This window comes from Protomyctophum bolini (genome assembly GCF_963924005.1).
Source record: "Protomyctophum bolini genome assembly, chromosome: 5".
NCBI classification, from domain to species: domain Eukaryota; kingdom Metazoa; phylum Chordata; class Actinopteri; order Myctophiformes; family Myctophidae; genus Protomyctophum; species Protomyctophum bolini.
In genome coordinates this window covers 8,389,275-8,412,041 of record NC_137866.1, presented here as the reverse complement: position 1 = coordinate 8,412,041, position 22,767 = coordinate 8,389,275, and the positions used below count along the sequence as shown (strand labels likewise).

General features: G+C 39.6%; 1 protein-coding gene across 1 annotated transcript; it reads left to right on the top strand.

The window, feature by feature from the left end:
- Window positions 1-17,525: 17,525 nt before the first annotated feature.
- hoxc13a (homeobox C13a) lies at window positions 17,526-22,217 on the top strand. The gene is made up of 2 exons (XM_080763247.1): window positions 17,526-18,358; window positions 20,898-22,217. The coding sequence occupies exons 1-2, from the start codon at window positions 17,698-17,700 to the stop codon at window positions 21,155-21,157; spliced, it is 921 nt and encodes a 306-aa protein (XP_080619373.1). The 5' UTR covers window positions 17,526-17,697; the 3' UTR covers window positions 21,158-22,217.
- Window positions 22,218-22,767: the final 550 nt, after the last annotated feature.

Here is a 22,767-nt window from a genome sequence, read left to right as displayed (position 1 = left end):
CCTTTATCTCGTGGTAAAAACGTGGCCTTTGCTAAGAATTCCTGTTCTGTTTTTGTCTTTTCTGCCTTTATTGATAGGTTCAAGTGAAGACGGACAGGAAAGGCGGAGAGGGAGACGGGGAGAGTCACGCAGCAAAGGTCGTCATGAACGGGACTCCAAGGTCAGGTCAGAGTCTGTGGCATGTGCCGGGACCGCCGGTCCCAGCGGGCACTCCTCAAATCATTAACAATAAACAATTTGCTGGAAAACATCACCACCTATACTCTCAGGTTGCTGTCAAAGGATAATGCATTTGTGTAGGCGGAAGCAGGAAGTTGATACTATTGATGATACATATTTACACATTTTCATCCGCAAGAGATTATCCACAAATTAACTTTTTATTCATTCATTTTGAAGCATGAATACAATTCCCCAAAAGTAAAAACATTGGACTCTAAACTTGGGATGTCCCGTTTTCGTTCCCGATACCACAATTTCTGTGTTGGCCGATATTTTTACTTATTTTATCTCGTGTTAACACCTTGATTTAATCCATTAATAAAATGTGCCCATCGTCGGCAAGCGCCTCTAGGCTGTATGCGATGCGATCAGTTTTCATGGCGCTAATTTGACGGAGATTATCAATCTCATGACCGTGCACTTGAACTTGAAGGTGATTTACGTCATGGGCCCTGATGGTCCTAAAGTGCCTCCTCAATCCAAAAGGGCACATGCAGTTTGGGCAACATTTAATTTACCTGCCATAGTGTCAAACCCTTACCCCTGTGTCGGATCGGTGGTTAGACTGGCATATTCGCTGACCAAAATGACCACTAATGCCCTGTCTGAATTACATGCGCATCTCTACTCTAAACAAACTACACAACGGTCACATGACCTCAACGTCACCACCTCCACCACTACTGCTTCGTGTTCAACTTCAGCATGATGACGTCTAATGTTCCAAACAACCTCCTCAGTCTCGTTTAACCACTTGGTAGCAACTGCCTTTTTTCAGACACATAAAAGCTTTGAAATTCACAAGTGGGGGTTTTTACTGATGTCGTACAACAAAACCTGAAACAATTCTTAAGCCTGTGATAACCACAGACCTTATTTCAGGCAGCCAAACAAAACCCCATTTTAAAAAAACCTATAGGCTGAGGATACCGGAAGTGGGTTTTCGGACTACGGACTTCTGCACTCTGTTGCATCCGTGTAGAACAGAGAACTACAATCAGAGAAGGTGAGGACAATGTCAGGGCACGGAGAGATAAAGGGGGAAGAAACTATGTGTTCCAGCTCCTGAATGCATGTAAAAACCACTACAGTCACATGGAACTAAGAGTGTGACAAAGTAAAGACAAAGCATAGTCCGATGATGTGAATGGTCTTTTAACAACAAAAGCTTGTGACCCTCTTCTGGCCTGAAAAACGTTCTTTAAAAAATTAGCAGTATCTACCAGCTCGCAACGCAAAGCGTCGTGAGCTTCTACTAGATCAGCGGTTTTTTATTTGACATTTAGTATAATTATTTGTAGTTTTGTTTTCCAACCGTTAACTGTTTTGTAAACAAATGTCTGATGGTTCTTAATGTTCCAGAATGTATTTGATTTCTATGCCAGCAATCAGTACTACATTGGTGGATATTTACCTTTGGAGCTAAATTCTCACATTTATGTCTTATTACACCCACATGTATACCAAGATTAGCAGTAAAAAACTAAACAAAAAAACAAATCGACTTTTGATAGCTGCCATTTTAGTAACCTCAAGTGGGGTGGGAGGTTGGACGTGTACATGCTTGTGTGTGTGTATGTTTGTTTGTGTCTTTGTATCTGTAAATCTGTGATATTCATCATAGTGTGTTTTATGCATATGTGTATAATTTTATTTTATCTCAAACTTTGCCATTTCAATTTTAACATTTGCTGACGTTGGTCATATTGTATTTTATTTAGTCTTTACACGTCTAAATACCACATCCTGGCTCTTGTAGCCTATCTCTTATTTCTTGTGATTTCTACTCAAACGTCATGACTTCTGCCACATCAGATTTGATAGATTTGATTCTCTGTTAGAAATCTTATATAATACTGCACCCACTGCTAAATGTACTACCAATATTTTCTTTCACAGCAGTAATATATCAAAACTGCACTAATTTATATTGCTACTTTATACTCTGGCAACCACTGCAGGTGTCCCTGTAAACAAATGATCCATAACCATAAATTATTAACGTCTTTGACAGAAACTATTAATCTCCACGTCCATATTTAATACAAGGCCTGAAGCTTTAACAGCAGAAAATCATTTAAACAAACTACTAGTGGTGAATACTAAACCTAAATGTTTACATATTGCTATTTGCTTCAGCACTATAAAGTTTATTCTGATATTTGGTTCAAGGGGTTTTGTTGTAGAAAAGCCACAGTAAATGGCATGTTCTGCTGCGTATAGGGCCTATAAGCCCTATACCATTCACACACTGATGGAAATGAATCATTAGTCTCTTGCCATTACTGAAGTAGATGGTAGCCATGCTGAATATTCATAATAATAATAATCGTGGGGGAAACATGGCACGGGTCCCAGATGCTATGGGCCTTCTAAAAAGGCACAACTGAGAACATCCGGATTGTATGCATCACTGCCTGGCTTGGGAACGGCACTGCCCTCGACCGCAAAGTGCTTCACAGGGTGGTAGTAGCGACGGCCAAGAGCATATCAGCATAAGTGGCTTCGCTCCCTTCAGGATATATACGGTGTACAGACCAGACGGTGTGTCAGTATAGTAAAGCCTGTAGGATTATCAAAGACCCCGGCCACCCTAACCATGGAGTGTATAGGCTGCTACCGTGTGGCAAGCGGTACCACCACAGCACCAAGGCATGCATGGACCAGCAGGCTCCAGCACAGCTTTTTCCACCAGGCAACCAGGCTTATGAGCAATGGAGTGGACAGTAACGTCCTGCTGCCTATAGGCCTATACGATATGTCTGTCCGTTAAACACACACACACACACACACACACACACACGCATACACAATCACGCACACAAATAGGCAAACAACCACATACACATATGCACATTTATTATGGAAAGGCCTACTGTAAACCTATTGCATGTTACACACCACATATCCCATGCATACAGGCGCCTGAAACTTTAGAATTGTATTGTGATAGAATTTAGAATATGTATTGTAATTACGACCCATCATGCACACGGCACCTAACAACGGCACCTTACACTGTGCAAATGTTATTGTAATGTATTGTATTAGATCTACTATTTATTGACTATTATTACTTTATTGCTATTTTCTTTCTATTTTGTTTGCTGGAATGTTGAGGAGCCAAACCCCAATATTTGTACTCTTGTACAGCACCTTGTATGTGGGATGTAACAATTAAAATATTGAATCAAAAGCTGTGTGTGATACTTGTATTGTTTGTTGTTGCCGATACCACACTAAAATCCTCAGTATTCATTTAAATCTAAATTCTTGCAGTCTCAAAACGGCTATTAGAGCAAAAGTATATTTGATTTCTGTCTACAGCTTGAAAAGTTGGTTCTGTCTACAGTTTGAAAACAGTTGGTTGGACAGCAGAAATTGTAAATGTGATGAATGTTGAGCCATCCTCCATAGATGTGGCACTGCGTGCACATGTGCACAGTTGGGTGTTTCTTCAAAGCTGAACAAGTGATGGCTCGCAGTGCATTTTGGCCGTAAAGACGAGCCTTCTTAGAGGCAGGATTATCGCACAACATGCGAGGTCACCAAATGTTTGGCAAGACATTCTGACACATTTTTCTGAACCTCCTTCATGGTTTGCAGTGTGTTATAAGGATACCATTTTAGATATATGTGATATATATATATATAGTCTAGTGATTTATGGCCACAGAATGATTACCAAAGATCCTAATAATTGAAATAAAATATATCCAGATGGAAGGGATATTTTGATGTCATGCATTATACACACACTTGATGAAATTATGATTGGGGGAATTTTAATTATTCAACTTATTTGTTTCTCTCTCTCTCTCTCTCTCTCTCTCTCTCTCTCTCTCTCTCTCTCTCTCTCTCTTTATATATATATATATATATATATATATATATATATAAAAGATTAAGTATAGGCTAATATGTTGATGAACACACATAGCTTCCGTTCCAACAGACTTGCAATGGAACGTTGTTGAGATTAATGGAGCAGTGTACACAAATAAATTGAAACAGCACTTGGCATCATGTGCATGCATGGCAGTTTGTGCCCCATCTGGCTTCCATACACTCCTTAAATGCAAACCCCAAATCAATATCTTGACATGGTGCCATAGATCAACTGATAATGCCCCAACGCCCCTTTTAAGACCCATGTGAAATATATTCTTGATATACTTTCTGTAAAGTTACGGTAAATGTCATATTTTTCTTATATGCATGTGCATTAGTGAAACATGATGGAACAATATACCTAGGAACTGAACTTGGCTATATGCTCATCTAATCCAATGATTATGTACACATTGAGTTAAAAAGGAAAATGTTTGTTTATGTTGTTTTTGGTCTTTTTATGTTAGATATACGCTTGATGTTTTATGTTGCACTGCGAGTGGCCTATAGAGGGGCCGGTATTTCATGTTCCTTATATGCAAGTACAGTACAGAGACATTGACAAAGTGATTCTGATTTGTGTTCTCTGATAAAATATTCGGTTCTGGGAAGCGTCCAACGTTCTAGAGATTTAAAGCAGATCTGCTTTTGGAGGACCATTGCTGTGTTCATGGGGAAGTGACCACTGATGTTTGTACTGGAGACATATACTCAAACCACAATCATATGCAGGGTTCATTATGGGCGAATTTAAATCAGATTTTGATGTTTTGGGCCAATACATACTGTATAGAGTCTTATGCTAAAGGTCCACATACCTTTATATCAACTTTATAGAGCTGGTCTCTCAGGATTCAGGAATAGCTGCATGCAACTCTGTTCATTCACTGACACATTACATTACACAAATGTGGTATACATGTGCTTGTTGTGAATCATTCACGTCTTAATCGAGGGACTCCTTTAGATTTGTATTTGTCTAACTTAATAAATGAAACCTGTTTCTCTCTCCCTGTGGTATTTTTCAATTAAATAATTTGGCCAATGTGGTAAACAGGTTGACATCTGAGTCAGTTGACAAGCACATGATAGTGCACATTAATTTGTACCCCTGTGTCTAAATCACTGGCATCCGACCACATGTTTAAACCCCCTCACGCATTTAATATCTTACTGATGCAGATTATTTTACTAGTTCTTCACTCGTTAATTACACAATTAAAGAGAAAATTAATTGAAGGGTCTAAAGCACCAATGCATTTGTTCCTGTGATGCAGCAGAAATTGCAGGGTCCGAAGTGCAGTTTTGTTGGCCTCTCCATAAAATCCTACGCAGGATGAAAAGTTGGAGAATGTGGTTTTTCATCGCCCTATTACTCTTCTGAATATGTTAACCCATTCTGACCGGGCACCCATTTTGGTGTTAGCATCATGTTATGCTTTACCTATTGAAAAATAGCAGATCTACAAGCTCATATCGCGCCACCGAGTGGCGCGATACGAGCTTGTAGGTCTGCTATTTTTTGAAAAATCGAAGAACGACTGACATGTTTAGAATCTGATCTCAGGTCAGAACGGGTTAATCAGACCAGTGTGTGTCCAGTGGAAACCTCGTATGAATCTGATCTCAGGTCAGAATGGGTTAATAAAAGGGCTGCAATTTCAAATTACATTTGGTTTGTATTTACGTGGCTTTTATTGAAAGATTCACTGAGAAAAACAACTTTTATCTTAACACGCATAGGTCTTTAAACACACCAATTAAATCAATAAAATACACTGAAGGACTTGCGGGGCCTTGCATAGAAAAGTTTCGAAGTTTAATTGGGGTTCTTGTTTTTTTAAGTTATCTTGTAATTGCAAATAACTTACTTCGGGGGGAATCGTAACTTTTTTTTATTTTCAATATTCTTCTGAATTGAGGCATAAACATGTCTCATAGGTGATTTTGGATCATTATAAATGTACTTTAGAGAATTAACGTAGTCTATCTGCTGAAAGACCATCAGTTTGAGCACACATGTCACGTGTATCAGTTTAGTTGCTTGGAAAAGGAAAGAAGGGGTTGGGGGGGGGGGGGGGGGGGGGTATCAAATCAAATATGACAACAGAGGGACTGGCCCAAATGTTGAGTGTGTTTTGAAATACAATCGGAGTTGTCAACTGATGTAAGCATTGTTATATAATATAATATACGAATGTTGAAGGGGCCCCTGGATTTCATTCCGAACTCACGGGACCCATTCCGACCGCGTGCATGCCCTGCGTGGGTCCCCAAAATGCGCGCGCGCGCGCGTAAACAGCGAGACGCATGGATGAATGCAGAATGAAGGGTCAGTTTTGTCGATTAAGGTATAGAATGTTGGACTTTTGAGAGTGAAACAAGAGCTTCGCGCTGAAGTATTGTATTGACACACTCTGGTTATAATAAACCTGCATTGAGAGTCGGCACCTTTCATGCAGGGCTCTCTTCTCCAATAGTCCTGTAGTTGTAAACTGGGAGCCGCTCTCTCCACAAGTTGATAAGGTTGCCGTGCAACTGATCTTTATGCGTGCGTGGCTTAAAAAAAAAAGTTTGATGTAGGTCTTGTTGCACTTGGGTCAGATCGCGCACCCCGTTCTGCAACTACTGCTTCCATATAGTTTACGACTCAGCGAGGTGAGAGAGGTGAGGGGTGTCGTCTCTTCTGCTGCTCACCAAGCTGTCTGAACACGACGACTTTGAACTTGAACTTCGAATCTTACTACTTACATATTTGAATCTATCGGTAGTTGTTTGGGCATGGCTCAAGCAACCTATTTATTTTTGGTCTATATTCCATCTCTTCAATATTATCCATAGATAACATTTCCACATATACGTGTAGCATATAGCTTTAAAGATCACAATATAATTCCTCGTCGATGCACAAGTCCCTTGTGTTTGATATTCAGTCCAGGCCAGGTATAGCCACGTATATGCATGAAGGCTTGCTTTTCCTACTTTAATAACCTTAGATGTAACCATTCAATCGTTTTCGCTTTTCACACTTTACTCGTCATCCCTTATATTTTGACAACGCGTATATAGCCTATGGGCTACTATAGTTTTCGATAAATATAAATTGCACCAAAACACGGACTCGGAAACGTGGTTAATTCCCAGACAGACCTATTTAAGCTAAACTATACGTCGTTCCCAGACAGACAGCCTCTTGTCCGCCAGACGCCTTTACGCACGCCAAATAGCCTATACCTTAGGCACCAAGTTAAACACAGATTACTTTGAGGCTACAAGTTAAAATGACAATTCATCACATTGGGAGTCCTATAATGTCCTCACTTTTTTTGTTTGTTAATCCAAGTCATGTACAGTTTTGAAAAACTTTCTTTTTTATTTCTTACAATTTGGAATCTGTGCTTATAATCTCGATCGCATAATTCTAGAGAGCTTAACAAATGTCAGCTCCCACAATTGCGTGTTATGTGGTCAGCTGTTGTTGCAATATATAATTGTTTATGTATATGGTACAATAGTATCTCAATCTAAAGAAATACGCATGGATTATTTTTATTTTCCGCCAAATATGTAAAGCCCACTTCCTCATTTGGGAACGAAAATACTTTATTGAACTGATTTCATATTACATAAAAAAGTACAACAATTTCAAATCAATTAGAACTGTTGGGCCTATAGTAGGCTATAGGCTGGAGAGTTTACTCTGTTGCATTGAGTTCTCACAACCTATTTTGTTACAAATGACTTATACCAAGTCCATCACCAAAATACGAATGACTAAATGCATTTTAGCAACAGGTATTGGCAACATTGAAGAAAATAGATTCCGTCTTCTCTACTTCACGAAGCACGAATTAAGAGCTTGCGTGTTTGAGCGCATCTTTAACGAACAGGGGAGAACGCATGCGATAGGCCTTAAAACCTACATTTCTGACTGAAATAGTGCATTTGAACTTGATATTGAATGAAGTGCGACTGAAATTGACAGATGAAAGATTCCATTGATCTCCACTTTTCATGAAATGAAACGCATGCATGGTTTATTGCCGCATTGCTATACTTTCCCTATATAGATCAGTGTATAGGCTACAGGCAATGGCATCACGGTGTGCCCGCATTGTGAAGCACTGTCGTAATCAAGTTTGCCTAGACTTAAATAGTGCATTTAAATAAATTAAGTATAGGGCCTACATTGATTCCCCAAATGTTTCGATCTTGAAACATTATTTTTGGCGCTATTCTCTCTGCCAGTGACCGTGAAGTCACAATTTGCGATCAAAGCTGGAATTAACGTGCGTTCTCAATTCATGCATGTCCAAGAGATTAATCTGTATAATTGTAAATGTAGCTATAGGCCTACTACTACAGAAATTGAATGGTTCTTTCAAACGTATATCCGAAGAGGGAGGAATACGTTTAGTGTTCTATCAGTTTGGTTTCTTGAAAAAAATCGAACATGACAACAGAGCAGTGTTTTGAAATACACTCTGAATCAGATTTGTCAACTTATAAAGCTTACTTACCGCGATGCCAGATGTTGATCATACATGGAGGAGCATTGTGAACGTGTATAGCTACATAGAAACGACATGTGTTTCTTTGAAAGTTGAGATCCAACTATTCTGCCGTCCGTCAATTTCACTTGTACTTTTTCAAGGTCAAGGTCAGTCAGAAATGTAGGTTAGTCTAGACAACATTCTCTCCTCTTTGGACGCACTCATGCAAACACTCTTTGTGAAGAAGCGTTATATAGAATGTGGCTGCCTGTATCCTTTCATTGAAAGGCACCAAAATGCATTTAGCCTATAAAAATCTTTAGATTATTTTTTTAAATGTTTGAATCTTGAAACATAATTAAAACATTTGGCCATGTATAGTCTATATGCTACTATAGCACGTGACGACGTATATTCAAACATACTTTTCGGTCCCGCGGAGTCACGGAAGCACTGCATGGGAAAGATGTGCTCTAAATTAGCCTTAAAATGTTCATGCGTGGGAATTAGTGTGAGTCTTGTAGAAATGGCAAACATGTGGACAGGAAAGTCAGGTTTACAGGATATACAGAGTCAGTATGTTGCATGGAAACTCCGCCATTCCAATCAGGCATATTCGTCGTTTTCCATCATGGCTATAACGAAAAATGAATAGCCTAAATATCATGCAAGCTTTATAAAGTCGGTGTTGGTCTACTCCATTTTCGAGGCGGAGGGAGGCCGTCTTTGCAATTTAGGCTATAAATATAATTGTGTGTAACGGAAGTAAAGTCCCTAATTGCATTTTGTAACCACAAAATGGTTAAATAATGTATATAAAGTAACCATTTATGATATGATATGATCATATGATATAGTACTTTATTGTCAGTTCACACTGAAATTTGTCTTGCGACACAGCAGCCAAGTATGCAGAAACACATATACAAACACAAAGAACAAGACAATTTACATACATAAAGACATGAGCAATATCCACCGCTTAGATTATCCTGTGGCTACTATACATCTCCTGATTATAAATGCAAGGCAGTTGGATTACAGACAAACGCATCGTGAACGGCACGTGGACACGTGATAATAGCCTATATACTATATGAAAAAGCCGTAACTGGAAAGACCCTATATTTGCGTCGCTATTTGGATGCAACTCGCCATGTATCCCATTTTGCCATGCACGGTCGTATAATAATTTAATAATGGTGCCTATACATCAGTCCTTAAACGACTATAGGCCTCCGACATGCATTTGGCTCATGTACAACTATACAAACTATTGTTTGAGAATTAGTGCATTGAGCTCATAGTCATCACGAATAGGGTATATATGACCTATACAACTCCGAGAAATATATTTAACATGGGTCTCTGTGAACATTTTGGAGGGTGATATAGGTTTAACTGTCGCACCCTGCAGAGCACATTTGCAGAAAATCGAGTTCCTTGGAAATATTTACTCAAAACGGCGGCCACAAGTTTCAGGAAGATTTAACCACGTTTAAGTATCTTCAATAAAAGCGTTTGTTGCCATCTAATTGGCATAATGTGCGTGGAAATATATTCTGCTTCTCGTATAGCAGACAACCATTTTACTCAGTTGTGATGATGAGGTTGAAGTCCAAGTTGTTTGAATGAATTTGGGCATCATTTTCGGTATACACATGAATGATAGTCGTTATTTTGTGCCGATCTTGTGGCTGGCACAACAATTTTTTGGCTAAATATTTCCGCAGGACACGTTTCCTATACAATCCGATATTTAGACCCTCAATTATCTTGGGGCGATGGCTGGAATTAGGTCTATGACAAATTCAAACGTCACTATGAAATGAACCTGCATGTAAGCTCATTAAGTGATTGATTTATTATGGGCTAGGCATATCCCCTGACTCCCGAGATAGGAAAAATCAAGCAAACACCAAAAAAAGGAACTCCGGCTCACACAACAAAGCAACCAGAGCATGGAGACTTGCACCTTGAAGGCGCGCTGTGACGTGTCTGCCTTTTGTTTTGCTGTCTGGACAGAGTCGGCGTCCGCCTCTTTTAACTTGAACTTGGACTTCCGACTAGACGTGTCCAACTGTGGTTTTGTTTTTGCTTTTTTTTGTTTGTTTTGCTGTCTCACGCATTTCTTCTATACATTCGAGCAGTAAAATAAGACTGAACTTTTGCAGCACGTTTTTGCCACAATAAAAGCTATAGTTTAGCGCATGCATCGAAACAATGTGACCATTGAGATAAATGTATTCGCGCCACAGTATAGGCCTATAACATATCATTGTTAACATAACATAACATTGTATAACGTAACATTGAATGGCTACTTTGTAGGTGGAAGCACGTATAGTGTTTCAACCATACAACCTATATCTGAAATGCCATATTATCACAATGTGCCGGTGTGTTATCTGATTCAGCTTCAGTGGTTTTTAATTGTTTTTGTCAGAGACGAATCAACCGAATTGCAAGCTTGAATTTGCTTTAGAACATATATATGTTTGGCCAAAAACATGATCGAGTCTGATTGTAATGCCACAGCTAAAAGTATATAGCCTATACGCGTTTATTTTAAATGGGGATTGCAGTCCGTTAATATCCGTCAAATTGTACGAAGGTGCATTATTTAGTATAGGCTTAGACTTCAACAGGGTCGAATTTTTGAGTAGTATTATTAAATGTCTCACAAATTAATGATACTTGTAGGCTATATCCTATTTTGAATAATTGTCTGGTGTCTAATTGTCTACTGCCCTATTCCTCAAGAATGGAGCGGTGCAAAGTAAACAAGCAGCTATATGATTAGCCTATACTCCACATGCAGGCTAACCGCATATTTACAGCCGTTAAAGTATTTGGTAAATTCACTTTCTCCTGCATGCAGTATAGTGATTTCAATATGTGTTTCTTTGCCTATATGTGCGCGTGCGTGCGTAAACATAGGTGTGGCCCTCGCTGACTTGGTTTTATAATGCTGCGGCGGTGCACGTGAACAATCCTCTCTGCATGTTTTATCAATTGCCGAATTAAAAGAAGACATTTTGTCTTCTTTTTGTGTGTCTTTTTCACACCCTATAGCATCCCAATTTGTTTTTGATTATTGTTTGTGGTTTATGTATAGGCTACAACATTTGTATATATATTTGCTTTGTTTTTTATTGTGAAGCACATTGTTTGTATGAATATAAATACAATTGACTTAACTTCTTCATTTCTTTAAATATCCACATTCCCTTTATTTGAGGCATGCTGACACATATATTTGTAATATGCCTGCTGGCAAACACATACCTACATACTATAGGTTATTTTAGTTCGTCTGTGTAACAGTTATCAATGGACGTGTGCAGAAACAGTTGCATATAGTCTGGTCTTGTGTTTTGTTTTGTTTCAACTTGCCTGTGCTAATTGCCAACTATCAGGCTATATTTTCAGAAATTCTACAAGTATGGGTGTGGAAACTTGGTGCAGGCTATATGCTGTATAGCCTCTGAATGTAAAATATATGGTAAAATATGTATTATTATTATTATTATTAGCATTATTAGCCTTCCAACATTGTAGGGCGTGTGCACAAGCTTGTGCACGCGTGAGAACTGATTCGCGTATAAGGACTTTCCCTTCCGTGAAGTGACTATTAATGTAAGCTATACTATAGTTTCGGGATTTATATAATATTTCGTTTTTAAGACTTTTCACCACAAAATGTGCATGGCAACTTCTGTACTGATAGTTGGACTACGATTATATACCCAGATTACACACATTTTCATAACACAGTGTCGGCATGGGTAGCCTATAGGAAATCCTTAACAGACATTGGTGAAATGTATAGAAAAAATGTTTTATGGCATAATAGAAATGAGGTATTTTCACACAAGTAGACGGCTATAGTTTCCGCACGCTATCCAGTGGGCGAGCACACACGCACGCTCGCACACGCACACACGCACGCCCGCAAGGGTCCATTGGCATACTGTCCAGTATAAACGAGCGACCTTATTGGACCAAAAACAGACCTCTTTCCGCACAAACAGAACAGTAGCCTGCATATATGTCGGAATGTTGCATATTGCATGAGTTGTTCTGACTTAGTAATGCCTCTATAGAGAAACTCACGATGACTCGCGTGCTTAACTTACACAAATTAATGTGGAGCCGCAGACGTCGATCAATCCTGATTTACTGTGAGATTTACGTATAGGCTATATGGCTATATGTGTGTCCATCCAGTTGGATTTTAGTCCATTCAATTAGTCTAAGGATTTAAATAAGACTAGGCGTTATTTCATATAGGTTTTATGACGTTTAACATTTGGTTCAAGAATCAATAATGTGATACATCGTTTATACTTGACCAAAAGTGAAATGGTTGAATTAAAAAAAGCCATGCACCCACATGGGTGCATTCCAGAAGATAGATAAACTACATTATTTGTTTCTGCAGGACAAAGCAAAAGCTCACTTGTCAGCACGCACTCAATTCAATTCAAAGGGCTTTATTGGCATGAGAAAACATATACGTTTACATTGCCAAGGCAAAAAGTGGAACAATCCAAACAAAATATATGTACAATTGCAAGTCAGAATCTCCAATAGATCAAATTCTATGTACCTATCACTCGATGCATGGGCTAGTGCAGGAATACACACAATGATTATACTCACTCCAGCCTACATGGCGCATATATACTCTACCTGTAAACTCTATCAATGCATTCCTGGATCCCTACGCAACGGTACTATAACATCCTATCCGTCGGGGCCATTGCGTTACTCTCAAAACCGGTGAGATTGAGTTGGAAAAGTTTTCTTTTATTGACATGTATATATATGCTATATTGCTAGGAGAACATGAGTTGATGGATGCCTGCATGTACTTACAATGAGCTGAAGGGTCTATTTTAGCCCCGTTCCTGCATGAGAACAGAAACCGCAGGTAGGCATCGCATTTGTGGGGGTTGACAGGCTGGTGGTACCCAGAGCCCCAACCAACCACTCCCCCCAACCTCCCATGCAGTCAAACTGACTGCCTGGGCCTGCCTGCCTGCCATGGTCGTTGCGTCTTGCTTGTCTATGGGGCTCTTATATGAATGTAATTATTAGGTATAAGTGACTTGAAATTGAAAGACGTATATATGTACGCATGTCCTCAACGAACATCGTCAGGACTTGTGTCAAGCAATACAAAAGTTGTGATGATGCATATATATATCTAACATCATGAATGTGATGCTGCGTATAGGGTTCCATCTTCTAACATGAATGTGATGCTGCGTAGGGTTCCATCTAACATCATGAATGTGCCGAGGAAGTCACCTTATTTATCCACTTCATTTCATTATTGATGGATGAATGAATGAATGAGTGAATGAATCAGTTACATTTTTGGTATAAAATGCGTCTTGTTTCCTTTGGCGAGTTTTCGACAATTTGTATGTTTCTTGTTGCTGCATTGAAGAAGAAGAAAAAACAGACCTACGTGAAAGTAAAACATAATATCGCTGACGACTTATTTTTAACTTTGACGTAAACTGTGTTTACATGGAGCAGGCTATCTTAAACAAGAGGCTCACTGCAGAAAGGAAATATGAGGGTATGACACTATTATGACACACACACACACACACACACACACACACACACACACACACACATGCACACATGCACACACACACACACACACACACACACACACACACACCGACCGAAAAACACAAATTAATTGACACATAGTCAGCTAAACGCATGTAGGCTATACCAAATGTAAAAGTATATTGTGTAACAGGTTATTTTCAGGTGGCTGTATACAAACGACACATACGTTTTGATTTTGATATTTTTAAATCTTTAGTCCAGATTGTTAATGATCTATGCGCAAGTTATTTGCCATAAATCCTTAATTCATGCATACACGGTTAAAAAAAAGAACCAGAACTTTCTAAAACGTCCACACACACACATTTTCTGCGTTACTTGTGTGCCAAAATCTCATAACCTCCATGAATGTGGTTTTGGAGTAGGCTATTTTGATTCCTGGCATTGCGTATAGTGCAGTGGAGGAGATGCGCGTGGTGGTTAAATATTTTACATCAATCTGTGTTTGCTTTGGAAGGTATTCTAGAAACCATTCCAAACGCTATTAACGAAATGCATACAGCGCATTCCCTGAAATGCAATACACGTATTCCTTTGGCTTAGATTCACTGGAAATTAATTTAATTCAGTTTTTGCTTGTGTGTATTCTCCCTTCGTCCAATTAGCGACGTATATGCTACGTTTGTTATTTCGAAAGCTTTTAATGGAGACCATCTCATGCATAATGGACTGATACTGATAGTGACTATTGCAGCACAGTGTAACCTAAATGAAGTAATTATTTTCAGTGTCATTACGTTTAGTTTCTCACTTGGCGTCTAAGTGGCCATATATAGCTTGCATGGGCAGTTGAAGAAATGCTCATCACTTTGACTTTTTCCCCTTGGCCATAGTTTTGTGAAATAACTAATATTTCAAGTTAGGACTTAATGACGTATTAGTTAACAGTGCGTCATAACACATTAAGACATGATATTACAGTAAACATAAGTGCCTACTCTACAAGTTCCATGCAGGCTTCATGGAATTGTATGTTGTGAAGGAGCGTCTTTTCCTCCCGCTCCAAACTCATGCATGTCCTAGTCCTTAAAAAACAAAACAGCAGATTACTTGGAAACGCATGCCCTCTCTCATATAGCACACAACAGATATTTTAGAGTAAGGGTCTTCCTAAATTACAGCTAGTTTACATGCATACTCTAGTGTGAAGTTCATTCTTGTCTGTCTAGACTCTGATGATTACGACCCTGTTTGTCTGCGTTTTTTTTACCTTGACCTTGGACTTCCGTGCAGCTGCCGTGTTGGAAGAGCCCTTCCATAGTTGTAATTTCCGTGAGACAAAAGAGCTATAGTCTCTGAGACAGTGGTCTACAGCTTCCCTCTCGTGCTGTGTACTTGGAGTATACAAATAACAACGATGGTCTAACTATTTCGAAGCCAAACTGAACGGTCCAAAAATGTTGATAAACCAGGCAGCCTTTTAGCAGAAGTGCTAGCGTACTTTATGGGTGAGTCATAGGGTACACATCACAGAAAAGGTAGCCTATTTTATAGATATTCTGTGAGCCTATCCCAGCGGTATAACCTCTCTAACTCACTCGTAGGATTCCATGTACATTCGTGGGTTTTAATGCACATTCGCACGATTGAAAATGTATTAATATAGTTGGGCCTATTGTATATAGCGAAGGGCTTTTTAAACTAGCAATTGTATTTTGATTATAGGCTATTGGGTTCAACCGTTCAACAACTATATATAATTAAGCTAAAATGAGAAATAATCGCGTTTGTTGTTTTCTGAGAATTGGACCCGTCGAAAGGTAAATGGCAAACGTGTAAAATAGGCATGGATTCCAAAGGAAAATATGTTTGCTCCAAGCGGATGTTTAATTGAACAAGGTAGACTTGACATACTCCAGTCAGTGTGTGGAAATTATCCCTTGTTCTTCACTTATAGCATCCAGTGCACGGGATATATGAATGAATATTGTCCATAATGGTGAAACGGAGCATCGTGAGAAATGAGGAACGTTTATTGTTTTAGTTCTCTCTCTCTCAAATTATCATTGAAATGGCAACTGGGCCTGTGCGCTGCATGAAGTATAGCCTATAATGGTCGAACCAAAAACCACAACATTTTCATCCCAAACACTGCGGTTCTGCCGCTATGGCTACATAACCTGTTGTCGGCTACGATATAGGTTATTGTGATGTGATTATAGCGGCGCATTAAAGATGGCACACACGGTCTCCTGTCTGAAAGGTAATGTGACACAGTAAATATAGCATATAGGCTCTATTCCTGCTGTAACCCTCATCTGCTCTTGTTATGGGCTTAATCGGTGGGATAACAACGAGTCTGATTCATTCACAATAAAGAAGTCTTCGGTCACAGGCTTGTTGATGTATAAATATCAACTATCAACTCTATATACTAGCCTATAATTATTTGACCTGAATGGCTATATAGACTTGTAGTAGGTTACATTTGTATTGCTTCGATGGGCATGCTAATTGGTTAGTATTTGGTGCGTCAAAGAGTAATGCAAATATTGAAATGCTATCTTGGACCAAACTGAAGTAAAATGTCGGAAAAATATTCCACGAAAAAGCAACTATCCATATAGGTTATTAATATATATTTGAATTAGTCACTGTCATCCAACACTTTGTGTACGTAATAAAATGATAGTTATTTACCTATAAATAATTACAATAAAAATAGTTTATACTAGGTATCTTGTGCAGTGGTTATAGTTTCGAGTCGGAGGGTCCGTATATGCATGCTATCAAATATTCTATTATAAATATAGCTTATCATTAAATTGGAAACATATAGGGATATCTGCTATCCTGTCAAAGCAATTGTCCTGTATAGCACAATTGTTATATATATATATATATATATATATATATATATATATATATATATCCACACACACACAGATGGATATCATTTTAAAATATTGGCAAATCAGCATTATGCTTATGCAAGTCATATTTATACTCTTGGATGTGTTTACCGTATAGTACTATTGCTTTAGCCTAGGCTAAATCAAGTTACATTTAATGAGCAAAATCGGAATCTAATCACATATTTTCCATGTTTCCACACATTTTGGGCTATTATAGTTTGTCATCCACTGGTATAGTCCACGCAGTCGGCCAAATTTCACATATTATTTTCGTTTTCCCAATCTTGGAGGTATCCACACACTCCCCTTTAAGGATGTTCCTGTATGTGATTTTAGCCAATGATATGACTCGGTATTCTCAAGAAAAAGCAGTGACATGTGAGGTAGTGGCTCTTTAAAGGGCTGTGCTGCCCCCACTCACTAGCCCAATCTCGTAGGACTTGTTAGCATATCACGTGCCAGATCCTTAATGAACTGGACACACGGGTCTCGTGTGCGCATGCGCTTGTGTAAAATGTAGTTGGAAATGAGGTGTCCGTCTTGGAGTAGTCGACTTTTAAAAAGCATCGGCAGCCCCTGATATGACGACTTCGCTGGTTCTGCATCCACGCTGGGCGGACACCTTGATGTACGTTTATGAAAAAAGCCCGAATGAAAATAACCAGAATAAAAACCAAACAATGGAGGGACTGAGCGGCAATTGCCCTGCGACCCACTGCAGGGACCTGATGTCGCACCCCGCGCTGGGACGACATTCTGGCAGCATAGCGACCCACCAGGGCTCCGTCTACTCGGATATTTCTTCCCCAGACACCGGCCGACAGTGCCCCGCACCCCAGTCCTCGTCGAGTGCATCCTTGAGCTATGGTTATCCGTTTGGAAACCCTTATTACGGCTGCAGATTATCGCATTCGCACAACGTGAACTTGCAGCAGAAACCCTGCTCGTATCACCCTGCAGAGAAATACGCCGAGCCCAGCACAGCGTTGCCCACTGAAGAACTATCTAGCAGGGCGAAAGAGTTCGCTTTCTATCCAAGTTTTGCCAGCTCCTATCAAGCTGTTCCGGGATACCTCGACGTTTCGGTGGTACCCAGTATCAGTCATCCCGAACCCCGGCACGACGCCTTGATTCCAATGGAGGGCTATCAGCACTGGGCTCTCTCCAATGGTTGGGATGGGCAGGTGTACTGTTCCAAAGAACAGACGCAATCAACTCATCTTTGGAAATCACCGTTTCCAGGTATATATACATTCATATCTATTGTATCATTATTTTTACTGTAATTCTTACTGAAAATATTTTAACCATTGCTTGATTTACACCTAGCATGCCGACATATAAGCAGCCTATATGTCAGTTGTTTTGGCAAATATTTCCTTTGTTTTGAAATGGCATTAGATGTTCTCTATATATGTTGAGGTGCATTTTAACTTATAACGTGTGAAGGACATTTGTAGAAGAATAACTGTCAATTCATTATTCAACTGTCAATGTTCGTGCTTTATCATTGTTTTTATGGGCTACAACGTGTGGTTGCGATTAAAAACAATGTCTTGTCCTCGGATGTTATAAGGTTGAGTCCAGGCTCGACCTTAAACATCCCAACCAAAGCATGTCCAGGCTAAAGATGAAATCTGTAACAGTGTGGCTTAATTGGCTGTCTCTGATGTATGGCGGTGGTCACTTAACGGTTAATATAAATTCGGTAACACTATAGCTTTCGGCATTGTTCTTTTGAAGTCATATGATGAACGCAGTAGTGTCCAAGTCACTTAGTCACGCAGAAAATAAAGGAGCACCACTGCATACCTTTGCCCCCTATATGATAATATAACGAGGCGGCTACTGTCGTAGGATTGCGCCAATAAATCTCAGAATCTTTGTCAGCAGCATTCTGCAATGTGTGTCCCAGTGAACATTTGCATACGCTACATTTGGACTCGTTTGTGACATATACGTTTAATGCGCATACTTCAACACCCCGTTACATAAAGTGTTGCATGCGACGAGTGCACGTCTCTTTATAAATTGGTGTTTGTATCTTCACTATCTTGCATACCTGATATCTGATAAAGGACACATGGGGCCCTGCCAGTATGCTGTTTACAGAGTGTTTACTAGGCTGCCTTCTTTACCACGACGGTTTAATAATCTGCATGCAATTTGTAGGTATGTCCATTTCGGATATGGATAGATATGCGTTTCCTTAACTTCGGCTCACGGCATTTGGCCCGCTTTCTGTGTTGAAAACACGCAAGAACGAGCCACGCAAGAACGAGCCACGCAAGCACGGGCACGAACCCAAACACGCGTGCACGCACGGAATCACGGTCACGCAGCGCTCGATTGCGCACGCGCCCGCACGTACACACACCACACACACACACACACACACACACACACACACACACACACACACACACCTTTAGATAGAAACATTGAACAATCAATTCATAACCTCAGTTTTCTGTGCCCTTAACTGCAAAATGTTGGACAAAATAACGGGAATTTCAATTCAGTGGAATAGTATAGTCCCTAATGAATATAGTCCTAATATCTTCAAGGGACATAAGGAATTGTTTATCACTCTAAACTTGAACATATTTGCTAGTAGCATAAGTAGTATATACAGGAAGTAGGAAAAAAACAACATAGTTCTGTCTCACTGCAGGGTATTTTCAATTCCCATGGTATAGCTACTTGTCCTATCATGTTTCTCGCTGACTATATAGAGCTTTGCGGTTTTAACTAAAATGTTCAATTCCCAAACCTTGGACCATGACTGCAGTGCTTCCCAACATTCAACAAACAAGGTTCAACGTTGAGGAGGGAGAAAGAACAACTGTTTAGGAGATAATCAGAAGTTTTGGCCATATCGCAATGCACGTATGATATCTCAATGTGTGAACTATTCTCTATATTTGTTTATTTCAGAAGAATATATAGCCTAGGCTACAGTTTTAGAATGCAGTACAGGAAAAAACAGGCAACTTAATGATGAACCAATAGAATACCGAAGAATTGTCACTCCCCTCGTTGTCATGATAACTGTCAGGATTTGATTTTTTCAGACAGGCGTAACTCAGCAGGCCATCTTCCATCTTTAGAGTTGGACAGTTGGTTAACCAAAACACAGCTTAATATAACGACTTGATATTTTCAAATTCTCACAATTTGAACCAACATTTTGAACCGTGGATTTAATACACTTGGCTTCCGTAACCATGGATATTTGATTATTTATTCCGCCAAGTGATTTTACGAAATGACCTGTAGGAGTATTAAGACCATTGCTGAAACTTGACGTTTAGTTTCAAATCTGGTTTTGAATGTCCACGATCGAAATAGTTCATTGCAAATTAGCAATAATTGCATAAAATGTCGACTATAAGGATACGCCTATCAAGCAGCCAAGGGGAAATTACTTGGTGCGCTGTCGAGATTCAGCAGGTGCATACACCTGAGATCTTGATTGTAACGTATATTGCGCACGCGCGCGCTCACACACACACACACACACACACACACACACACACACACACACACACACACACACACACACACCTGTACCTCCATAACCCATATAAACTATTTTGCGTTCACCTTATCCAATATTCACGAGCACGCGTTGCACCACAATGTGTTTCTACATTAAGGCCACACTAATAGGCAAGCCTATTACATTTATAAAACGACAAGATGATGTTTTGGCACGTATTATTATTATTATTATTATTACGTATATGTCTAACGGTTTCCTCTTTGTTTGTTTTTTCAGATGTTGTCCCGCTGCAGCCTGAGGTCAGCAGTTATCGTCGTGGGCGAAAGAAACGCGTTCCCTACACCAAGCTCCAGCTGAAGGAGCTGGAGAAAGAGTACGCTGCGAGCAAGTTCATCACCAAAGACAAGCGAAGGCGCATCTCGGCCGGCACCAACCTCTCGGAGCGCCAAGTGACCATTTGGTTTCAGAACCGACGAGTCAAGGAGAAGAAATTTGTCAGTAAATCGAAGACTACCAATCACATGCACACTACTTGACGGATGCCCCCGAACCCTTCGACGCTGCAGCAGATTGATGCATCTCTACCCCCCCCCCCCTCTCCCCCACAAAAAAAAACAAAAACATAACGCCATATATTTACCTCTTACTGAAAGTCATGGCTGAAGAACATTTCAGCTGTTTTCTTTATATTATTTAAGTTCACCGCCGCCACGCCCCTGTTTTCAGTTTAGAGATCATTGCTCTAAAAACTGTGAAAAATATTGAAATTTTCACTTCACGTTTGTTTTATATGAATGTACATATATAAATATATAATATTTAAAATGATATCTGTATTTCAAAGACACAAGTATTGCGTGTTTTTATTTCTTTCATTTTTTTCCCCTCAAGCTCACATCTCAAGAGGACTGATGACATTTCCAAGACTTGCAACAACAGGCAGACCCAACCGAACCGAGGTTATATACGGTTATATGACATTTTTAAGAAAGATAATTTCCATATGGATATGAATTGGTCAGGGAGAACATAAGAACTTATGAACTCGCGGTGTTCTGCATCCTCAACCCACCCAGAACTCTCCGAAAAGTCTTTGGGACATCTGACGCTATTTTTTCTTTTTGTTTTGTTCAGTATGCCTGCCAAATTTCAAAAAGCTATATGTTTGTGGGATATGTTTTTTTGTTTAAGCCTAGGGTAAACACAAGGCTGCTATGTTGTTAATCTGTACAGTGCAATGCCATTATTATTTAATTCATATTCACCTATAGTATGACAGGACTGTAAATTGGACTCTCAAAAACCTGTATGTTTTCCTTTGTCCGTGAAGGATAATTCTGTCATGCAACTGGAATGATTGTAAACAATTAAAAGTCAGTGAGTATTACACATAAATGCACAATCGTTTTATTTTGTTCTTTGTTATAGTGTATAGCATTTTTGATCTGATGATGACACGCCTTGTAAGCAGTCTTCTGTACCTTCTACTTTTCGTGCAGTATGTGAACTGTATTGTGGTGTTGAATTACGTACTGGTAACGTGTTTCATAAATAAATAATGACTATGAAAATGATAAAACATTTCAATCAATTACATGGCCTGCTTCTAGGGTTTCCTTTCAGTTTAGCAAACATTGCAGCTTATATAGACAGACCCGTTATATCCTGAGCCGCTCACGGTATAGTGGTCGGTATAGAACAGCCGGATGACAGGCAGACTTCCCATGCAGTTCGATTCCGTGCTCCCTCGAAGTGTCCTTGAGCAAGACGCTGAACCCCTATAATTGCTCCTGGTGTGCAGGTTGGTGCCTTGCATGGTTGTGTGTGTGTGTGTGTGTGTGTGTGTGTGTGTGTGTGTGTGTGTGTGTGCGCGCGCGCCAATCTGATGTTTTGAAACCAAAAGTATAACAACGCAAACTGCAACTGTTATGGTGCAAGTGTGTATGTGTGGTGTTTGTTTCTCACATTCAATCTGATAAATAGTCCACTAATTAAGTAATTGTGTGTGTGTGTGTGTGTGTGTGTGTGTGTGTGTGTGTGTGTGTGTGTGTGTGTGAATCTATGTAAAGCGCTTTGGATAAAAGCCCTATGGTGCATTTCCATTTATCATATAGGCCCGTAAGTGCGCCTATATATAGGCCTATAT

What these genes read in the sequence shown, in the direction of transcription:
- hoxc13a (XM_080763247.1), top strand. Translation starts at nt 17,698, where the DNA reads ATGACGACTTCGCTGGTTCTGCATCCACGCTGGGCGGACACCTTGATG. An exon ending in TTGGAAATCACCGTTTCCAG is followed by an intron (nt 18,359 to 20,897) that starts GTATATATACAT and finishes TTGTTTTTTCAG; the next exon opens with ATGTTGTCCCGCTGCAGCCT.